The sequence below is a fragment of the Schistocerca piceifrons genome, chromosome 7 (assembly GCF_021461385.2).
Source record: "Schistocerca piceifrons isolate TAMUIC-IGC-003096 chromosome 7, iqSchPice1.1, whole genome shotgun sequence".
NCBI classification, from domain to species: Eukaryota; Metazoa; Arthropoda; class Insecta; order Orthoptera; family Acrididae; genus Schistocerca; species Schistocerca piceifrons.
The window spans coordinates 260,740,514-260,761,776 of NC_060144.1; the positions used below are offsets into that span (position 1 = coordinate 260,740,514).

General features: G+C 38.1%; 1 protein-coding gene across 1 annotated transcript in view; it reads right to left on the reverse strand.

The window, feature by feature from the left end:
* The window catches only part of LOC124804926 (cathepsin O-like), an 86,061-nt gene that overhangs the window by 8,434 nt on the left and 56,364 nt on the right, over positions 1-21,263 (reverse strand). The window contains exons 4-5 of the mRNA XM_047265301.1: positions 17,512-17,660; positions 2,116-2,160 (exon numbers count right to left, since the gene is read on the reverse strand). Coding sequence (XP_047121257.1) covers positions 2,116-2,160; positions 17,512-17,660 — 194 coding nt within the window. The remainder of the gene's footprint in view (positions 1-2,115; positions 2,161-17,511; positions 17,661-21,263) is intronic.

Sequence of the window (21,263 nt, forward strand, 5' to 3'; positions counted from 1 at the left end):
CCCTAAGAACTGGGCACATTTTTTTTTTGTTTGAGCGATCTACAATAGATTATAGTTAGAAGAGGAGCTAACTCAGCTGCAAATTCAGTATAGAATCTGACGGGGACTTCATTGGGCACTGGAGCTTTGTTCAATTTTAACTATTTCAACTGTTTCTCAACACCACTGACACTAATACTTATTTCATTCATCCTTTCAGTGGTACAAGGATTAAATTGGGGCAATTATCCTGGGTTTTCTTTTGTAAAGGAACATTTGAAAATGGAGTTAAGCATTTCAGCTTTTGCTTTGCTACCCTTAATTTCAGTTCCTATCTCATTCACTAGGGACTGGACACCTACTGTAGTGCCACTAACAGCCTTTACATATGACCAGAATTTCTTTGGATTTTGTGAAATGTCATTTGCAATATTCTGCTATGGTAGTCAGCCAAATGTGTTTCAATAAGCATCTCTCTGTCTATAGCCCTATGCTTTGTTTTGCACCTATTATTCATTAATCTGTTTCTTCAGAAGTTTCTTTACAGTGACTGTACACCATGGAGGTTCCCTCCCATTATGAAGTGTTCCACTGGATACATATCTATCCAGATCATGGTCAACTATTCTTCTAAACTTGAGCCAGAGCTCCTTTACATGCTACTGCCTTATGCTGAAAGTTTCAAGTTCCTCATTGAGATACAACACTACTGATTTTTTATATAGCTTACTGAACATGTATATCTTTCTGCTTGTTTTAGTTGTTCTTTGTGCTTTGGTAATCATTGTTGCCACGAACACATCTTGGTCACTGATACCAGTTCCGCTGTGGGACATCCCCAAAGGCTTCAGGTCTATTTGTTGCCATCAGATCCAAAATATTTCCATCATGAGTAGGGTTCCTAACTATCTGTTCTAGGTAATTTTCAGAGAAGGGTATTTAGTAATGTTTCACAGGATTGTTTTATGGCACCCACCACTAACAAAACTGTAATTTTCCAAATTAATTGTTGGATGATTAAGGTCCTGCACCAATGATTACAGTATGATTGGGGAACTTATGTACAAGTGAACTGAGGTTTTCTCTAAAGTTTTTGGTTACATCAGGAGATGAGTCTAGTGGGTGACAGAAGGATCCATGATACTGAGTCTTTCCCAAACAATCTCACACACAGCTTCACTTTCTATCTCTGAGAATTTGAGTTCTTGTCTGCTGTGACAAATAAACCACCTCCATTGCCCATTTGCTTCTCCTTTTCATAAACATTCAAATTTTCCCCAAAGATCTCACTGCTATCAGTTCCAGGTTTCAACCTGATATCTGTACATAGTATTGTGTGCTTCACTGCTTTTCATGAATGCTTCAAACTCTAGCACTTTGTTGCAAATGCTTTGCAGAGTTACAGTAGGATTTTAATACTCTCACCTGTGGAAGGCATTTCTTTCAATTTTTACACTGATACTTGTGCATTTCCTACTGCTATCATTATATGGATTGGATGGAGAATTGCCTGATGTAAAAAAACCCTTGGGTGCACCTCACACAGTCAGCTAACTGAGTAGCAGCCTCTGATGTGTAGTACACACCTGACCTATTTAGGGGGAGCCTATTTCTGACCTTGAATACAGAGTTCTGTGGTACCAACCAGGTGAGTTGTCAAAATTTAGCTCTGTTTTGACAAGTTACTCGGGCAAGAAAAACAAGAACTTTATATTAAAACTGTGTATTTCCTGTCTGGATTCTAGCTAAACGTAAGGTGTTGTTGGAAATGTACTACTAATTACAGACACTTTTGACTTATGACACCACCCCTGTCTCTTCTTGCATGTTTCTTTCCCAAAGCTTCTGCTTGCATCTGTGACATATCCATTTGCTCAGCATTCTTGACAAACACATCTCATGGCTTTCAAAATCATAATGAATTGATAACTGGCTTCAACATCTAACTTAAGCCTCCATCTTAGTTTATTACATAATTTCTCATTGCTAATACCACAACAATTTGGGCAGACAAGTTATGTATATAATGATGATGATGATGACAATAACAATAATAATAATAATAATAATAATAATAATAATAAATTGTTGTCCTGATAAGTTGGTTATTACATAATAAGAGAAAATTGTACTTACTAGTCACATGTAAAATTTGGGGCAATATGGACACCATTACCAGACCTGTAAAGTGAAGAATGGTGCATAATTCTACATATAATGCTCAAATTCTGCTAGTCATATTACTATAATATCAACATGTCTCAAAACAAACCAACCCTCCCCCCCCCCCTACACACACACACACACACACACACACACACACACACACACACACGATGAACCTTTAAATCGTGCACTAACACATTGTTCAATCATTTTCATGCAGACATTCAACTAAAAATATGATCACTGTCATAGCTTAAGAGATTCTAAAACAGAGAACTGCTAACTGAATATAAATTTACAATACGAAGGCACAATATTTACGTAGCTAATGTACTCTATGCACATTAAACATTCTTCTAGAGTTTTGTTAACAATACTGACAAACAAAGATAAGCCTTGTATTCATTTTATAGTTAGATTATCTGTAACATTCACAAGCAGATAAATCAGAAGCAATCTTCTCATAATCAAATACAGCACAACATTGTTAATATGTAGCATGTACATATCATACAAAAAAAGTAACATATAACTCTACTGATAATTATATGTAAAGAAATTTCTTTCATTGGGGGCTATATCAAATAATCTAACCAGTGAAATTAGTGCATTTCACTTTCAAAGTGAGGAGAAGACATATGATGCTGACTTCCAAGTGTCCAGCCTGCTCCCATCAACTGCTGGTACTGCTTCAACAAGATGAAAGATTGAAGCAGAACAGGATAATAGCAATGAATTTTATTAGTTAGCTCCTCTATCTGATGTTCCTGCTAGTCAACATGGCATAGTTCCTGACACACAGACATATAGTATATCTTCCCCATCACTGTAGGAGAAGAAAGACTTCCCCATGTCTGGACTACAGTATCTCATGGTTACTGAATGAAAATAGTCTTTAAAACTGAGGGAAGAGAAGAAGGAAAAAATAGCTCCACAACTGAATGAACTTATCTCATGCAGTTCCTCGAATCATTCACAGTTTTGTAATGGCATAATTATTTCCCCAAAATACAAAGTACACTATTTTCATACCTTCTAAGCACCATATATAATTTGAATTACTTTGGGAAAGAAGGAAAATTTTTGTACAGTGTTTGACAATGTTCATCTCCTGTATCAAACTCAATCAAGTTAACCTCCACGAAGGAAGGAAGAACGAAGTTTAGAGGTACACTGACATTATTAGAGTGATTTAAGAAAACTACAGATATTTTAAATGTGCTTGGCTGGACAAGGATTTGAGCTTCATGTCTTCTGAGAGATAGGTCAATGATTTGACCATTTCACAGTCTCCAGGTTGCTTCTAAAGCCATTCTCATAAGAATTTCAAACAAAGTGCACTTCATGATTGTTGAAGTGAAGTGAAGTTCAATAAGATTTTTCTGAACCATACGAAACACAGCAATAAATAACCCGCTAGTTAATAATTCCATGTAATTCACTTTATTTTGCAATATGGCACTTAGGGGATTCACATTACAGAAGAAAAATAGTGCCAAAGATTTTTATAAATTTCTGTTGGGGAAAGTAGGGTCAAGTGTTTTGCACAGCCCTTGGGCTAGGGACCATTTGTATCCAAAAAGAAGGATCGTCTTACTGTAACTATCCTGCAGTAAAGGGTCAAAGTTTGAATATTACACTTCCTCCAGCTTAGGCAAGTGGAGCAATTCAGTTGGTTCTTTTTTTGCATTGATGTGGTCTACAGTGCACCGTAAGAGGCTTATGTTGTCAAATGGCTGAAATCTTTCTAATATAGTTCTAAGATCCTGATCTTTAACAACCTTGAAACTTTCCTTGATATCTGTAGCCGTTTCCGAGGTACAGCCATTCAAAGTTACCCTACCTGTACACATAAAATACACATGTAAAATCTGGTGCAAGGTGAAAATGTAGTTTATAAAGCAACGTAGCATGTAGAAATGTGTTTCTTCAGTATCATCAGAAGGGTTGCCTGCTGCTGCTAAGCACCCTTCCTGCTCAAGGCATGGTTCTACTATCTCCTTCATTTTAACTATGGTAGTACATGGTTTAGCATGCTCTTGGTTTAAAACTTGACATGAATGATGGGGAGTGACGCTACGGCAGTTACCTTTGCACTATGAATCTGAGGATGCATATTCAATTGACACAAAATCTGTCATGACTTAATGGAAAGTATATTACAGCCAGTTCAAATCATTTCATTTAAAATGTGGAAATTTGGCTACAGTTGCTCACAGTTTAAAACAACATGCTCACGACTCATTAGGACAGTTTGTGTCGTCATACTCATTGGTGATGTGTGCTGTATCGCTGACTTGTATTAAATAAATAGAGGACTGTTCATTAGCTGTTAGTTTTCTGACAAAGGTTGCAATAAATTTTCCACATACCAATCAGAAATAATAGTTGGTTGGTTGACTTGGGGAAGGGGACCCACAGCAAGATCATCAGTCCCATCAGATTAGGGAAGGATGGGGAAGGAAATTGGCCATGCCCTTTCAAAGGAACCATCCCAGCATTTGCCTGAAGCGATTTACGGAAATCATGGAAAACCTAAATCAGGAAGGCAGGATGTGGGTTTGAACTGTCGTCCTACTGAATGTAAGTCCAGTGTGCTAACCACTGCACCACCTCACTTGAGAGTAATAGTTTGGTGGAAACATATCTGTACAATAATCCATGTTTCACTAATTGCTAACTATACTCATATTTTCACGTCATGTAGACACTCTTGATGTAACTCTTGAGGATTTTCAGAAATGAAATATTATTGATCTAAAAGTTTGCATACACTACAAATGCACGTGTTTTACCAAAAGGTAAAAAAAGATATTTTTAGTATCTACCTCTCCATTATGCACAGGTCATGATAACCAGCTGCAGTATTATTATCAAGCAAGAGAGCATTTACCTCAAATGTGAAACACCCTGTATTTATTATGAATATTAAAATTTTTATGATAGTCTGCCAACTAGTCATGAACTATGTATCTTGTTGCTTTAGGTACTGCACATAATATGCTGATCAGCTTCACTGCATGGTGATTTTGGGTCATCACACTTGGGATTGGTTGAATGAAGCTCCAATCCCAATCATCAGATTATGTATTACTGATGAGACACAGTATTTAGTCAGATCTTGATAAAATTTGAAAGTGGTGTAAAGAATGGCAGCTTGCTTTAAACGTTCATAAATGTAAAATTCTGAATTTTACAAAACGAAAAACTTGCAGTTACACTATCAATGAGTCACAATTAGAATCAGTCAACTCATACAAATGCCAAGATATAACAATTTGTTGTGATACAAAACTGAACAATCACATAGAGTTCATAGTAGGCAGAAATTTAAAAATATGTTTAATACTGTTGAACTGATAAGCATGTTGCTTTAAACGATTTAAAACCCTCTAAGAAAGGTAGGAATGGTTCTTTTCATCCCTGCTGTCATGTAACCTGCTATAGCATACAGCTGCATGCATTGCATATGCAGCAGGGGCTATTCATACTGGAATGAATGGAATGAGTCTGAAAACACACAAAAATTAGGGTCTCAGGTCACAGGTCTGTATAAAGCCAGACAATGCTGACAAGCCTCATTCGACATTATGCCAAAATATCTTACACAATCAAATCAGAAAGTTTAGTTTGCGGAATGCGTACTCAATCAAAGGTGCGGAATCTCTTCGATGTAAGTCAAGTTGACAGTAAGACAAGGGCAACATGTAAATATTGTAAAGTTAAATTTCATAGTGCCCTGGCATCATAATTAAAAGGACATCTTATCAGATGTGATATTTGCCCAAACATCATTAGACGGATAGCTTCAGACAATGAAAAAAAAAAAAAAAAAAGAGAGAAGTAGTAGTTAGCAAACAATGGACTGCAGAACATTGAAGTATTACATTACACTATTGTCAGTGCCTTCTGGTTCTTCTCACAGTAAACAACTTACGACAGATTAACCACAATATTCTTCATCCAGGCATAAGGATACGTATCAAGCAAGTAATGGTGATACTGGCGAAATTGTTACTAGAGCTATATATGCTTTGGCAGCTCCACTACCTATGCTGAATTCCAGATATCAGTGGGAAACATTTAAGACAATACAGCCTGGCTATGAACCTCCTAGTCACCACCTGCTTAGACGATCTTTGCTTTCTGCTGAATATCATCATGTATGGTGACATTTGTCACAAAGAAGTTGGACTGTTTCAACTGCTCTTGCACTGATTTCAGATGAATGGACTGATGTATCGGGGAATAATGATGTGAACTTTATTGTGACAATACTTCAGCCAACGTTCTTTAGAAGTGTATGACCTGGTGAGGAAAGGAAAACTGCACAGTATACTGTTTTGCATCTAATTGATGTTATTAGTTAAACAGGTGTGGAGACAGTGGTCACAGATGATGTGTGAAATATGCGTGCTTCACGGAAAATAGTAGAGGAGTAAAAAACACACACACACACACACACACACACACACGCAGTGTAGGTTGTGAAGCACTTATCTTTAATCTACTAATAAAGGATACAATGTCATGGATAACACTGGCAGAGTGCTTCCATCTAGTGAAGAAAATAGTAAAATTCTTTTTGGTGTGCCATGCTTTATTGAAAACAAAGAGAATCAGAAAATATGGTCATACCTTGACACTAAAGCTTCCATCACCAACCTGTTGGGCAGGTACTGTAATTTGATTGGACAGTTTACTTAAGAATAATGAGGGAGCTTTGTGCTTAACTGTGCAGTACAACAGAACAGTTAAAGCTTCTGTGTTAGCAGATGAAACGTGGCAGCAATTTGAAGATTAATAGCATCGTTTACAATAGTGTCAGAAGCCATACACAAGGTTGAAGATGATAATGCTGTACTTTCGGAAGTACATGAAGTGTTTGACAGCACTCCTAGGGAAGCATACACTGCACTCCTAGAATGTAATATACTCTCCAGCAGACAGGTCTCTCATTAAAGGTGCTATGACACTGAAGCACAGGTAAGCATGTAGAACAATTTATGCAGTGGCAAATATGATGGATCCCTGTTTTAAAGAGGAAACTGTCAGTCAGGAGGAAGAACAGGTACTAGACTTTATTGCAACAATGAGTGAAGTCTTGGGATATGAAAGTGGTGACATTCGACAATGTTTTCTTATAATGTATTTTCTGTACCGAATATTTCAAGTATAGTTGAAGTTATGTGTCAAATCCTACTGTATTTCTATGTTTTCGACTATGGACTGTATCTAAGGCATAAAATACCTCATGCACCATTTTTGATGTGTTATTTTTATTTATGCACACTGAAATTGGCAATCTAACTAATTTTACTTGTTATTAGACAGTTTAAAACCAAGGTTATAATATTTTATCGAACATACCTTACTAGTTTTAAACATTGTCGCAGCTCCAGTAGTATATTACGCAGGTGACAGACTTCATTACCAGAATACTAGGAAAATATACTTCTTTGGTAGGTTTCTATGACAATACAGTCACTTTACAAGAGAGAGATTGCCTACAAGATACTTGTGTGACACATCCTACAATGTTGCTCAAGAGTGTGGGACCCACACAAAATGGAAGTAATAGGGAATACTGAATGTGTACAAAGACAGGCAGCACAACTGGTCACAAGTTTTTTTTTGAACCGTCGAAGTGCTTGAACATAGACACAAAATGTCCTGAGCAAGGCTAGTTACAAGTTTCTTGAAACAGCTCTAAGTGAGGCATACATGATTATACTACGACCCCATGTACTGGTCCCATAGGGATCGCAAAGATAAGATTAACTAATTACAGTGTGCACAAAATTAGGCCACTTGACATGGAGGATATTAATACCTTTCCTGAACTAAAACACACACACACACACACACACACACACACACACACAAACAAAATACGAAGACAAGGAAAAAAATTCCCAGATATCTCTGTTAAAAAAAAAAAAAAAAAAAAAAAACTTTTTCCCGGGTGAAAATACACTTTTTCCAAAAACTTATCAATCCTTTGTTGAATGGTTAATGTTTTATACACTGGCGTAGAACTTCCCAGTACTTTAGGGGGGCGGGGGGGGGGGGGGGGGGGGGGGGAGAGGGGAGGGGAGAGAAGTTTATGGAAAGACCTTTGATGTGCAGCAACATATACACTGCATATTTTTGTATTACGAAAGTATAAATTGGAATTGCACCAAACACAGCATGTTAGTTTCCGGAGTGTTGAAACCGAGATTGCTATGTCCTTTTGTAAGCCAATCATATCTCATGCCATGTCATCTTGCCGGAGGATGACAGCAGATATTCAGAGCATAGGACACATGTTTAGTCAGCCAACAGCAGAAACACTGTTACGTAGCACGAACACACAAAGAGGAAAAGTTAACGGTTTACATTAATATACATACTGTAGCAACAAAAAAAGCTAAGCTTTCACATATAATGTGGATCTCTAAGATTACTAGCCTATAAGAGAAGCTAAGCTTTCGAATGTAATACTGATCTTTTTTGCGTGTGTTATACTATAAGATACATCACACAAAAGTGCTAGTAATTATAAAATAATGACACAAATGTTCAGTCTTTTGTGCTCAAAATTCTTCTAAATGGCTGGTCCTCAAAGTGTTCTGTTTTAAACGAGACTCAAACGCTCTGTGATTTAAGAAATTCATCCCACTTTCTCACACGTAACATAATTCATCTTGCTCAAAAGGAAATTTACTTTGAAAGTAATGCCTTTCAAAACATCATTCACAATACTATCCTGAGATTGTTAGAAATAGATTCGTTTTAGCAGTTGCCAGAGAGTGCCAGAAAACAGGCACTATTGTGCGTGCGTAGCTGCAGTGATGTAGGAAGCCCGCGTGTTCGTATGAATAAAGCATTAACAGATCTTACATTACACCATAAAAGAAACAGGACATCAGAGGATACTCCAAGAGCATTGGAATTTCGTAAACGATACTAAAATGCATAATTTGGCTACAAGTGCACATCGGTTTGCCCAGATTCACAATGAAGTAGGTCCCATCTGATATAAAGCTTTTCAGTGTGGTTTTTGGGATGTATATTTTCTTGGAGTACCAGTACTGTACTATCTCATGTTTGGTTCTATATTATGGTATAAAGCCATACATGACAGAAGATGATAATGTGCACTTGAAATTCAGCGAACAATTGGAACTAGCCAATACTGTGGAATGAAACACTTCGTTTCAAATAAATTTATTGCCTCAGCAGAAAAGATTAACAAAGCCAAATTTCTTTAGCAACCTGACAAAAATAACTTCATTGTTCTGCAAGGCAATTACTGGTTGACTGCTCAAGACTTGGAAATAAAATCAGAAAATTGAAATTAATAATACATTTTTGCCTTCCGCACTTATGCGAATTATTTTAATTCACTTGAAAGCTGCCGGCCACAGAAAGCAGTTTTGTTTTCCTTTGTCATGGGAGCTGTAAATGAAGAGAAGCAGCAAAATCACTTAATGCAAACACGGGTCAGGTGGAGACTAAGCCCCTTCTCACTACAACCCATAAAACTCTGCGCATGCACAAATCTGGCAGCTAGGGTGTGCGAGAAAAAATTTTCACACTATCATCTGCCTACTTGCTGCTACTGCCGATACAGCTACAATTTAAGTAACCGGAGGCAGGAGGTGGTACTGCTCATACGCATAAGCCTGCTGGCAACTGTTCAAATGAATCTAATGTAAACAGCTGTGAAGTCACACTCATAGAAAGCAGTTTATTGTTACGAAGTAATACATAGTCTTCACCCTAAAGCCTTTGACATATTTTTCTGTTTGCAGACACTTGCGCATACACAGTGTTTTGTTGTTGTTGTTGTTGTAAATGGCACATTTCCTTTGCAACTAAAGTTTTATTTTCTTTCTCTCTCGTTTGTGTAGCAGTATTATTCTCGAGTAGCAAGATACAGTAACATTTTTTGCTCGAGTATCAATTCTTGCCAGTCAAAATTACAAAACTTTAACAGAAAACTAAAACAAAGAAAAATTCCCGGGTTTTCTCCTGGATGAAAAAATTCCCGGGTTTCTTCCGGATTTCCCGGTTGTCCCATGTTGTATACACCCTGTTTATTGACGTTGTGACACAGTAGTACACATATTTTTCAGCCGTTTTCCTGTCCGCCTCTGTAGCTCGTACGCCAACTTCCTCAGACGAACCGTCATGTGAACTCCAATTTTCGATGATGCGATTCAGAACATGGAGAAACAAGAGACAATCTGATCTTTGAAAAACGTGTATGACCAAATGGCGAGCATCACTTTCTGGTCTAGACTTGGGTTTCCTCTAAAATGTCAAGGAACCTGCAATTAATTTTAGTTTGTTTTATTACTTTTAAATGTCAGTCAAAAATTATCTACTACTGTAGAACGTTATGACCAATAAATTGAACATGTTACTGCGTACTATGCTAGGGGGCATGGGTTCGATTCCAGGGAGGGGACTGGGTGTTGTGTGTCCATCATTATTTTCATCTTCATTGATACACAAGTCGTCGAAGTGGTATCAACTGAAAAGACTTGCAATAAGGCAGTTGAACCCCAAAGGGGATATCCCAGCCAATAAATGCCATACAATCATTTTATTTCATTTTAGAGCATTTCTGGAGCAACATACTATAAGCTATATTAGAGCCATCTAGCAGTCTATTTACTGTGTTTCTCTATTACACTATGAAATATAATCATACATAGTCTGTCCAAGTGTGATAAAGCTTAAAACTCTTATCCATCTGTATGAAAATCTTGCACTCTTCACACTCAAAGCAGGATTCTCCACAGTGTCTTCTGTTGTAACAGACCTTACAACTTGTAGATGGTGCTGCATTTCTGTCTGATGGAGGTATTGGGTGGGTAAATGTCCCCAGTATATTCCTTGCTGTGTTAATGGATTTGTTTCTTGGCTTAAGCGTATAAATCCTGTAATCAGGAAGTCTAAACATTTTTCAAAATTTGTTCTGTCAGGTTGAGACAAAAATCTGTGAACCACATTCTTCTTTACTGGTGTTCATCATATAGTGTACTACACTTGCATTGAGAATTGCCATGTCTAACATATAAAAATATATTTTTTTATATCCCTTCACATATCTTTTCACAAGAGGATACGATGCTAAGGTCGTGTGCATCAACTCCGTCCATTCCTCAGTTACAATCAATGATGCAATTAGATTTCAGCTTAGTCTTCCCATTTTATGTTAACTTTATTCACTGATGCAAAAGTCAGTTTGCCTTTTTTCAGCACTGAGTTCTTGAACTCTGATGGCATGTACTTTCTGTTTGGTTGCACATGCCTTCCTCTCCAACAGCCTTAGAAAGAAGGTGTGAGAACTATACCAATTATCCATGTATATTGTTGTCCGTTCATCCGGTAAAGTCTCACACAAATCCAAAACAACTTCCTCACTGGCCAGGCTGCTGAATACTTTTTCTGCCTCAAGACCTGTAGAAATTTTGAAACTGTAACAGTATCGAATCTCAAATGGGCAATATTTATATATTTTTGAACTAAATATTGCCATCTTTGAAGGGCTGTATTGTACATATGACAATCTGCCCCTGAACTTCATCAGGCTCTCATCAATACAAAAAATTTTCCAGGCTTGTACACCCTCTGAAATCTGTCAATAAGAAGATATTACTCTTCTTCTTGACAGATCTGCTGGTCTGAGCTTTCTCATTTTGTCACGCTACGTATCTGCAGAATAAGTAGCAAAATGAAGATACTTTGAGATGGCTTCGAATCTCCTAAAAGGCATGGTTTTACCGACAATAGAGGTCGGTACTATTTTCTCTTCACCCAGTTATCTTCTACAGATCATTTCTTTCTTTTGGACATAAGTAGGCAGAGTGCAAAGTGGGCCTTCATCTCTTCTACTGTCACAGGAAACCAATGTGCTTTGCCAATCGTTGTTCTTTGCTCTGCATGTTTCAGCTGCAAATAAATTTATTTCCTTGACCACTGACTCCCAGAACTATGGCGTCAAAAAACTGTAGAGTTACAAGCAATTCTGAAAGGTTTTGGCCTAGGGATCTGCAAATAACAACGTCTACCTCACCTTCATTGGTGCTCTTGGTAATGTAATTGCTTCTCAATTGTCGAGGGAAAAATCATCTTTGTCCGCACAACCACTGTTGTCACTCACTTCTGATTCTGTGCTTTCACTTACTTCTGATTCTGTGTTTTCAGGATCTATTTCTCCATCAATCTCTCACAAATCATTTCTTCAAGAAATCAAGATATTCTTTCAGCTTGGATTTCATACGGATCAGGCCAAGAGGCACTACTGAATGTATAAAAAAAAGTGTCAACTTTGCACTGTAATATTTCGCTGCAATTGAACATTTCTAGCAGATTTAAAGGTGCTATCTTTTAACAAGCAGCCTGAACTAAAAATATAGCTGACAGTAATGCAGTACATGCCTAAGCACTGCACAACAAGGTGACTGCACAGTGGCAGCTGTACCTGTCTCTGTACATACAATGATGGGTAAATCCATCATTGTACACTAACAGGTTAATCGCAATCAATCACACCCTATTAAAACAGTAAACATAGTACCTGTTCCGAAATCTGCTAAATCCATGGACAGTGCAGAATAACAATGGCTAAAGTAAGGCATCACGGAAGTGTGATGCAGTGATCACTTAAAAAAAGAGGATCAGCCAGTCACCATGGCATTAAAATCTCCTCCTTACCATATTAGGATGCAGATCAGACATCTTACAAAAGCCCACTCCCCAAGCACAATCATATTGAAATCTGCACATTATAGGCACTGCACACTGATAGGTCTTCTTGTTGAAACAGATTGCGCCTTGTTTACACAAGTGTGAATGCCCAGAAGGACTAGCTCTTGGTGTCACCAGGCCACAGCTAACTGCACGACTTCCCGTCACTCTTCTTACCAGCAATTCTATTCAAATAGCAAGCAAAACGCATGAAGGGAATCACACAATGAATCACAGGATTTGCAGTGCATACTACCTTGGTTACTGTATCCTGGAATACTTACGTGCCTCTGTGCCAGCAGCAGGGCATCTCATTATTCAAACTTTGAAACCTTAGAACATAGTCATTGATATTTAGGATTTTTTTATCTACTGCATACATGCACTGTATAGCTTGAATCACATGCAGAAAACTGGAGCAGATGAGGAAGTACTCAAACATGCCATTTCCCTCCCAACTGCACCAAAAAAACTGTAAATTCAGTTAGCAAAACAAAGTTTGGGGATATCTTGACGAAAACAAATAGCAGCACAGAAAGTCACCTTGTAAGGAGTACAGCTGTCTTTGATGTTAAGACTTAGCGATATTTTACTCCTTGCCTATGGCTGGCTTCTGGAATTTTCACAGCTGAGTGTGTCTTTTCTCTGGAGGGAGCATTTTCTTGTATTTAACATCAACAATCCCCCAGTGGTACTGGTCATATGGGAAGTCAGTGCGCACAGAGTCGTCATCGGGCTTAAGTATAGAGTGGCTGAGGCATACCAGACAAACAGCATGAAGAATCTGCTAAGAGTTGAAAGTGTTATATTTGTTTGTAGGAAAAAAGTGTTTGAGTAATTCAGTTATTTTGAGGAAAGGCACAACGGGCTAGTTGGAAGAATTATGGCTGAAAGAGTAGTGCATTTGTTAATCAGTAACTCCGTGATCAGGTCATATTATGATTAACATAAGTAAGAAAGGCTTATCGGCAGTTTACCTGTCTGATTAATGTGGAAACACAATATGGCATTGGTTATATCAGTATGAATGTGAAACAAGCTTAACTATTAACATAAGACTGGATGAATTTACGCATTGTTAGTGTAAGTGGATTATGTGCTGAAACGGCAATAAAAACAAGTAATTTGACTTATACTGTTATCATCTTGAAGTGCCATTTTCCGTCTTTTAATTAACAAACTAACATCTGCAAAGTATAGGAGACATTTGTGCACATGGTCAGCGTTATTTTGTGACTAATCACATTCTCTCAGTAAAGCCACCACACTCAAGTCCAGTAGCCACAAAAACATATGTTACCAAACCAGAGACACAGGGGCAGACATACTAAACTTATATCTGCAACAAGACACATTTAATATTTTATCATTGTAACATTACAGCCATATTACAACCTGCTTAAATGCACTGGTGAACACAGGTATATAACTGCAACACTCTTAAAATGTTATAAAAAGTTAAGGGAAAAACTTGTGCAGGAGCACATTCTTTGTTCTAGTTCAGTAAATTTAAAGTAACTCTAGACCTCCTCAGTAAACAGCAAGCAATCTCAGTTCTTCCAAATGTGCTGAACTCTAAGTGCCATTCAAGTATGGTTGTCATTCCATCAAACATGTTTACCTACAGCTACACTTTTTTAAATCTGAATATTTTAGCCACATAGAAGCTGAAGGCTCCAGGCAGCTAACTGTTGGATGCTTCCAGCAAACTTAGCCCACTGCTTCTGTTGATAGGTTCTCTTTGAGCTTGAACAAACATACTCTATGCATTTTGAATTGTAATTGCTAGATTATAATTAATAACAAAGTTCGTGAAATCTTTGTGGTTGTAGGGGGCTAGGTTCATCAATAGTGCTGGTATTACCCCCTTACCAAAACATTCCTAGACAACAAACTGAAAAGATTGCTCCAGCAACCACAGAGGGAGTAGGGCGCAACTAACTGCAGATTGTGGCATTTGTTGGAATAAATTATGCCTGTCATCTGGGCTCCAAGAACATACTTTGATCACTCCAGCAACAGGTAGAGAAGGCTGAGAAGATTAGCCTCTCACAGAGCTTCAATACTGTTCACAATTTGTAGCATTGTCTCTGGAACTGATCAATCTCCCTTTGCTTTTGAATTGAGTGAAGGGGTTGAACGAGAGAATTTGAAGGTGCTGTGACAAGCTAGACTGCAACTTCCTACTCCTGGGTCACATGACTGGAGGGTCTTCCTAAACGGATCAGAGATGAACTACCCAAAAGAGGCTGCTAGCTAGGTAAATAACTGTACATGAAGTGCACAAAAGGTGTTTTTTTGTGATTGTGCATGATACCTGGAGAAGACCAGACAGTATTAGTGGAAGATCCAAATAACTGGCTCCCCTTCCCCCTGCATGCCACAGACAAGACAATTAAGATATTAGTGAAACTCTGCCAAGACAGTCACAACAAACTGCCAAGGTTTGAAGCAGTCCTGATACGCAGTAGAGCTCACAGAATACTAGGCACAGACAGCTCCAGTGAATCTATGTCTATATCAAAAGGGTAGGCTAATGGGAAATGGTAGTGATGTATCTGTCCCAATAGACAAGAAACTTAAAACCACCAAGATAGAAATTGAAGCAGTGTGTGACATTATTTGGGAAAGATTTAGTTGAAGGGTGGGCATAAACTTAAAATTATGTCCTTTTATCAATTACCAGTTTCACCCCCACATATAAGCAAAAACATCAGCTCGATAGCACATATTTAAGCTATCCTTCTCTCTTCCCTAAGGAAGGAACTATTAGCTCTGTAAGCTAGAATAGTGCTTGTACTTTTATGAGTGTTTGTTAGCAATACTGAAATTTTGCATCCTGAAGGTAAGTATTTGCCAACAATTCAGTCTCTCAGTCTTAGTTTTCTCAAGTGAATCAAAAAGTAATTTGTGTATAGTGGCAAGCTGATCTCTCAAATAAACCAGGCAACCTGAGAACACCCTAAAATCTCCTGCATATCAAATTACATGGAAGGTCATATACCATGCATAACCTCAAATTTTATTCCACATTTGTCTCATTGTTGCTCAAAATAGCTGACAGATCAGCTGGAAAACCAGTTGCTGCCCTCTCATGATAGAAAATAAATTCAACTAAAATACAGCATACTGAAACTTCTACATCACAAGCATGACACAATGGTTGGTCCTCTTCCTACACAAGGAACACATGCATCAGTGAACTATGTCCAATCCTGACACAAATATGCAACACTTCATCATGCCTCTGTGGTTAGAAGGAATTGCACAATGGGGCTGGATGGTTAAGTTCAGTGACAAACTCTTTTTGTCTGACACTACCACCTCCCATAACCACATGGCCCTGTATTTCGTCAGCGAGTTCACTGCATATAGGAGGTATTCACAAAATCCCACCGTAGACATCATGGAGGTGTCCTTTGCTGCTGCATCTGCTAATTTATCTCCAAATTCTTACATGCCCTGGTACCCAGGGAAAAGTTACCTTCTTCCTTACATGAACTAAGTAAGGAGAGTATTCTGGACAACGTGAATGGATATGCGCACTGGATGGCTTTAATTGGACTCATGGAGTCTGAGCAGATGAACTTTGTAGCTCTAATGTGTCTCACCTGTGCTAATGTTTTGAAGATGTAATGTATCTCTGCATTGGAGATAGTGAATTCACTCCAGAAGTGAAAGACTAGGACTTAACATTCTATCATCAACTGAGCGAGAGCTGATATCATGCAAATCAAGATTTCAATCTCTATAAATATTTTGATCTCAATGTTATTTTTTGAACAAGTACCCCTATTTAAAAAAGAAAGAAAGAAGGAGTTGTTGGAGCTTCAGAATCACAGAGGTGGCAGCACACAGTGCAGAGAATGTGCCAACATAACTGTTGAATTGGGAGGATGGCTATGTTGTTGGCAAGTCTTCCAGACTCCTGAATGTTAAACAACATCACACACACAATAAATGAATGAATAAACGTCAGTAACACACACGATAAGCAAAGGTATAGCTTTTCCTTTTATGTTCAAATGTCTTATTGACAGCAAACTTTGAAGATGATGTGAAGCTCAAAATAATTCATGTACTAAAACATATATGTTCATTTATGCTCATGGAAACCAAAAACTTAAAGGGGTTATACTTTGCATTAAGTGTAAAAATAAAGAAAAACTGGCATTTAACCTCAATGTGGATGCCTGGAAGGAGATTTGAAACCCAGTCTTCCAACACAAAGGTCCAATGTCTTATCCACACCACCACTTCTCTTGAAGCTGTTGTAACAGTATATTTGCCTCCAGCTGAGTTTTTAGTGTGGTTTGTTTCCTACAGTGCCAGGCTTCATATGACTTCAATGAATTACCCTTTCAGAATGTGTTACTTCCCTTTTATGTCTCAATTAAATTTGTCTGTCATGGGAACTACCGTATATACTGTAAACTTTCACACAATGAGCAGTAATCTTCTTTTGTGGTAGCTAAAATACTCCTATAAATGTTACACAAAAAGTTCATCAGTGATCATAATGATTTTCAGTAACAAAGGTTTAGGGATAATATGTACTAAAAACTCTTGCAAACAGAAAAACTACATGTCAGTATCTTTAATATTTCTTGCAAAACATACCCTTTTAATTTACATGTCTGTGTCTCCAGAGTTAATGGATACTGTTTTTCTAACTCAATAGAAATATTTTTTGCAACAATCCATTCAAGAAGACTACATGTATCACCACCAGCACATCCTATGTTCCCATTCTGAGCACAATCAATCATCTGAAAAATGTTGAAAAAATAATATAACCTTGAAAATAAATTTTGCAAAAGTTTAAAAACAAATAGTCATTAAAATATAAATATGATATTTCAAAAACATAAAAAAATAACATATCTACTTCAACAGAAAAAATGAGAAGTTAATCAACCAACTACACTAAAATTCTCACATCTACACAAAATTTTAAAATGGGGAGGAATAAAAGGTCAGCAGTGTCTTCTGCCTTGCATCTAAAATCAACAACATATTTACAAATGTGACAAAAATTCCGGGCTTCTGTGTGTACAGAGAGAAAATATTGTTGTAAGCATGTTTGGCAAAAACAGTGAATACAAAGAATTTAGAAATATGTTTATAAACAGAAACAGAAATAAATCTCTAAATAAAAATGAAGCACCCGAGCATGAACTGTTAGGCTGCATTATGTACTAAACCAACAATTATTTCTGGTGCCCATTTCCCAAAGACCATCTGACTAAGTGCAAGGGTAATGATGGATGCATCACCCTACTGAGGGCTATATGCAAAAATGCCCAAAGTGTTGCTCTGTACAAGAATGTGATGGCATGGTCATACACCAGGGTACGTTTTGTTGAAGGTCATTTGGCTCGTTATGGAAGCGTGTATGATTTTCAAGGCAACTGTACAATTGAATCACAAAGCTATGCATCTCTGTTACCATTGTCAGTTCACTGTAGATATATACAACACGTCTGATGCTCTAATACATAAACTCATCTAATAACAAACTCTTCTGCAGATTCATCAAGAATGTTTGATACATTAAAAAAATTGATTTCACTTTTTATTCACAATGTCCAGAAACTTTAGCCAGTGGCAGTCAAATCAGTGGGGAATTTACTTGTATAGTGTAATGTGAAATTACTGATTAATAATGTATTACGTTAGAGCATATTTAATCAAAATTGAGACTGGACAAATAATTTCTTGTCAGGTAAGCACTATTATGCATTTACAGAAGGAGTATCATAAGACCTGTTTTATTTATTTAATGTATGGTGTACGACAACACATGAGTTAGTTGTATACTAATGGTCTAAAACACAAACATTAAGTGTGCATATAAAAGAAAGTCCTACAAAAAGAGAAAAAGGATGGATATAAAAATACATAAAATTTATAAAACCACAAAATACACAGAACCATAACTGAAGCCAGATGTTCATACTACAGGAATATTCGACCACCTTTTCAGTTGCACACAGGAATTTGGAGTGTTCACCACTGAAAGCTGTTAATGGGCACTCTTTGGTTACATGTTTTACCTCCACTATAACACTCTGGAGAAATTATTTTTTTCCTCTCTATATAACAAGTTAGAATATTTACCAGTGTCTGTTCATATTACATTTAGGGTAAAAAAGATTTTGCAAGGCTCACTGAATCCCGGTGATGTGGTGGTGATGCAAGGCACATTAAGAAAAGCAGGTGGTTCCTGTTTGATCTGCACCTCTTTCCAGCGAATAATTAGGCTGAATCCATTTTCATCCCATATTGTTGCATTCTTTAGAGTAACAGAGTGAACAGAAAATCAGCTGTGCCTGTATTAAAGTACTGCTGCTGCTCTTAATGTGTATGAATAACTTAGTGAATGATGTCAAAAGCTCTCTACAATTGTTTACAGGTTATGCTTTCACTTATAGAAAAGAGTGTGTTGATACATTCGGGGTGAGTTGTACAAATTCAGAACTTAGTAATACAGGGTTGTTACAAGTAAACTTTCATTACTTGAAGGGTCCCCATGAAAAACTTCTGATCTTAAGAAAATGAGACTTTGCTGAAAAATTGTAATGACAAGCAGAAAAGAAATAATTAACAAATCACTGAAAGAAATGCATCTGAATTTCCATCCAAGAGGGTAACATTTGATAACTGAGTACCACATTTATGTTCCAGGTTACAGTCATTGCTCAGTGTGACTACCATCTGCATCCACAATGGCAAGGAACTATACTAGAGATTGCAAGACAATTGTTCACAGCATTTTTTGAATGGCGGATCACACAAAGTTCAGTTGTCCTGACACAGCTTATGCACTGCTTGCAGATTGCACATTGCATCCCGCATTCTCAGGAGTGGCAACAGTAACTTCTTCGACAATCTGTTGAGCAGTTGGCCATTTGTCTCTCCCAGGAGCAATTCCCACATCACCAGTTAATCAAACTTCACATTCTTTAGCCATATATTCCTTTAATGTTTCTATACTCATAAAAAGCAGCAGTACTATTGCTGTTGTTTTGATAAAAGCGCTTTACAAGTAAAACCCTTCTCATTTGATTCTCTGCAAGTGCAATGCACACTGATGCTTGTGTTTAAACCCTACATCGTTGTTCCAGTATCGACACCTAACAGCAAATCATGACACACACACACACACACCATAAATCCTGCAGCATGCAGTCTGAACATCATTCCTATAAAGCTGAGTATCCAAACAATAAATAGTTTTCCATCTATACTGGCTCAAGTAGCTGAAGTTTAACTTTAACCACCCTGTATATTAAGAAAAAATGGAAAATCCAGAATGGAATGTAACAATATTATGAAAAGGAAAGTTGCCACTCACCGTATAACAGAGATGACGAAGCACAACAAAAATACTGTCACAAATAAAGCTTTCGGCCAGTAAGGCCTTCGTCAAAAATAGACGACACACACACACACACACACACACACACACACACACACACACACACTCACTCACTCACTCATGCGTGAAAACACAACTCACACACAACTGCAGTCTCAAGCAATCGAGACCAACCCGCAAACAGCAGCTCCAGTGCATGATGGGAGTGGCGACTGGGTAGGGGTAAGGAGGAGGCTGGGGCAGGGAGGGGGAGGGATATTAGGGTAGGGGTGGTGGACAACGAAGTGCTCCAGGTTAGACAGAGGCCAGTGGAGAGGTGGGGAGCAGAGGGGGCAGGGTAGCAGAAATGGAGGGCAGTGAAAAGACTGAGTGTAATGGTTGAATGAGTGCTGTGTAGTGCTGGAATGGAACCAGAGAAGGGGCTGGATGGGAGAGGGCAATGACTAACAAAGGTTGAGGCCAGGAGGGTTGCGGGAACATAGGATATAATGCAGAAAAAGTTCCCACCTGCGCAATTCAGAAAAGCTGGTGTTGGTGTGAAGAATCCATATGGTACAGACTGTGAAGCAGTCACTGAAATGTAGGATTCATGATTGGCAGCATGCTCAGCAACTGACTGGGTGGTCCACTTTTTTCTTGGCCACAGTTTGTTGGTAGCCATTCATGAAGGCAGGTTGTCATGCCCACATAGAATGCAGCACAGTGGTTGCAGCTTAGCTTGTAGATCACATGACTGGCTTCACACATAGCCCTGCATTTTATGGGATGCATGAGGTTTGTGACCGGACTGGAGTAGGCGTTGGTGGTGGTGGTGGTGGTGGTGGTGGGAGGATGTATGAGACAGGTATTGCATCTAGGTCTATTACAGGGGTACGAGCCACGAGGTAAGGGGTTGGGAGCAGGTATTATCTACAAACAAATCCAGGATATGGTTATGGGCACCCGTATGGCACCATCCTATGCCAACCCATTCATGGCCATCTAGAGGAAT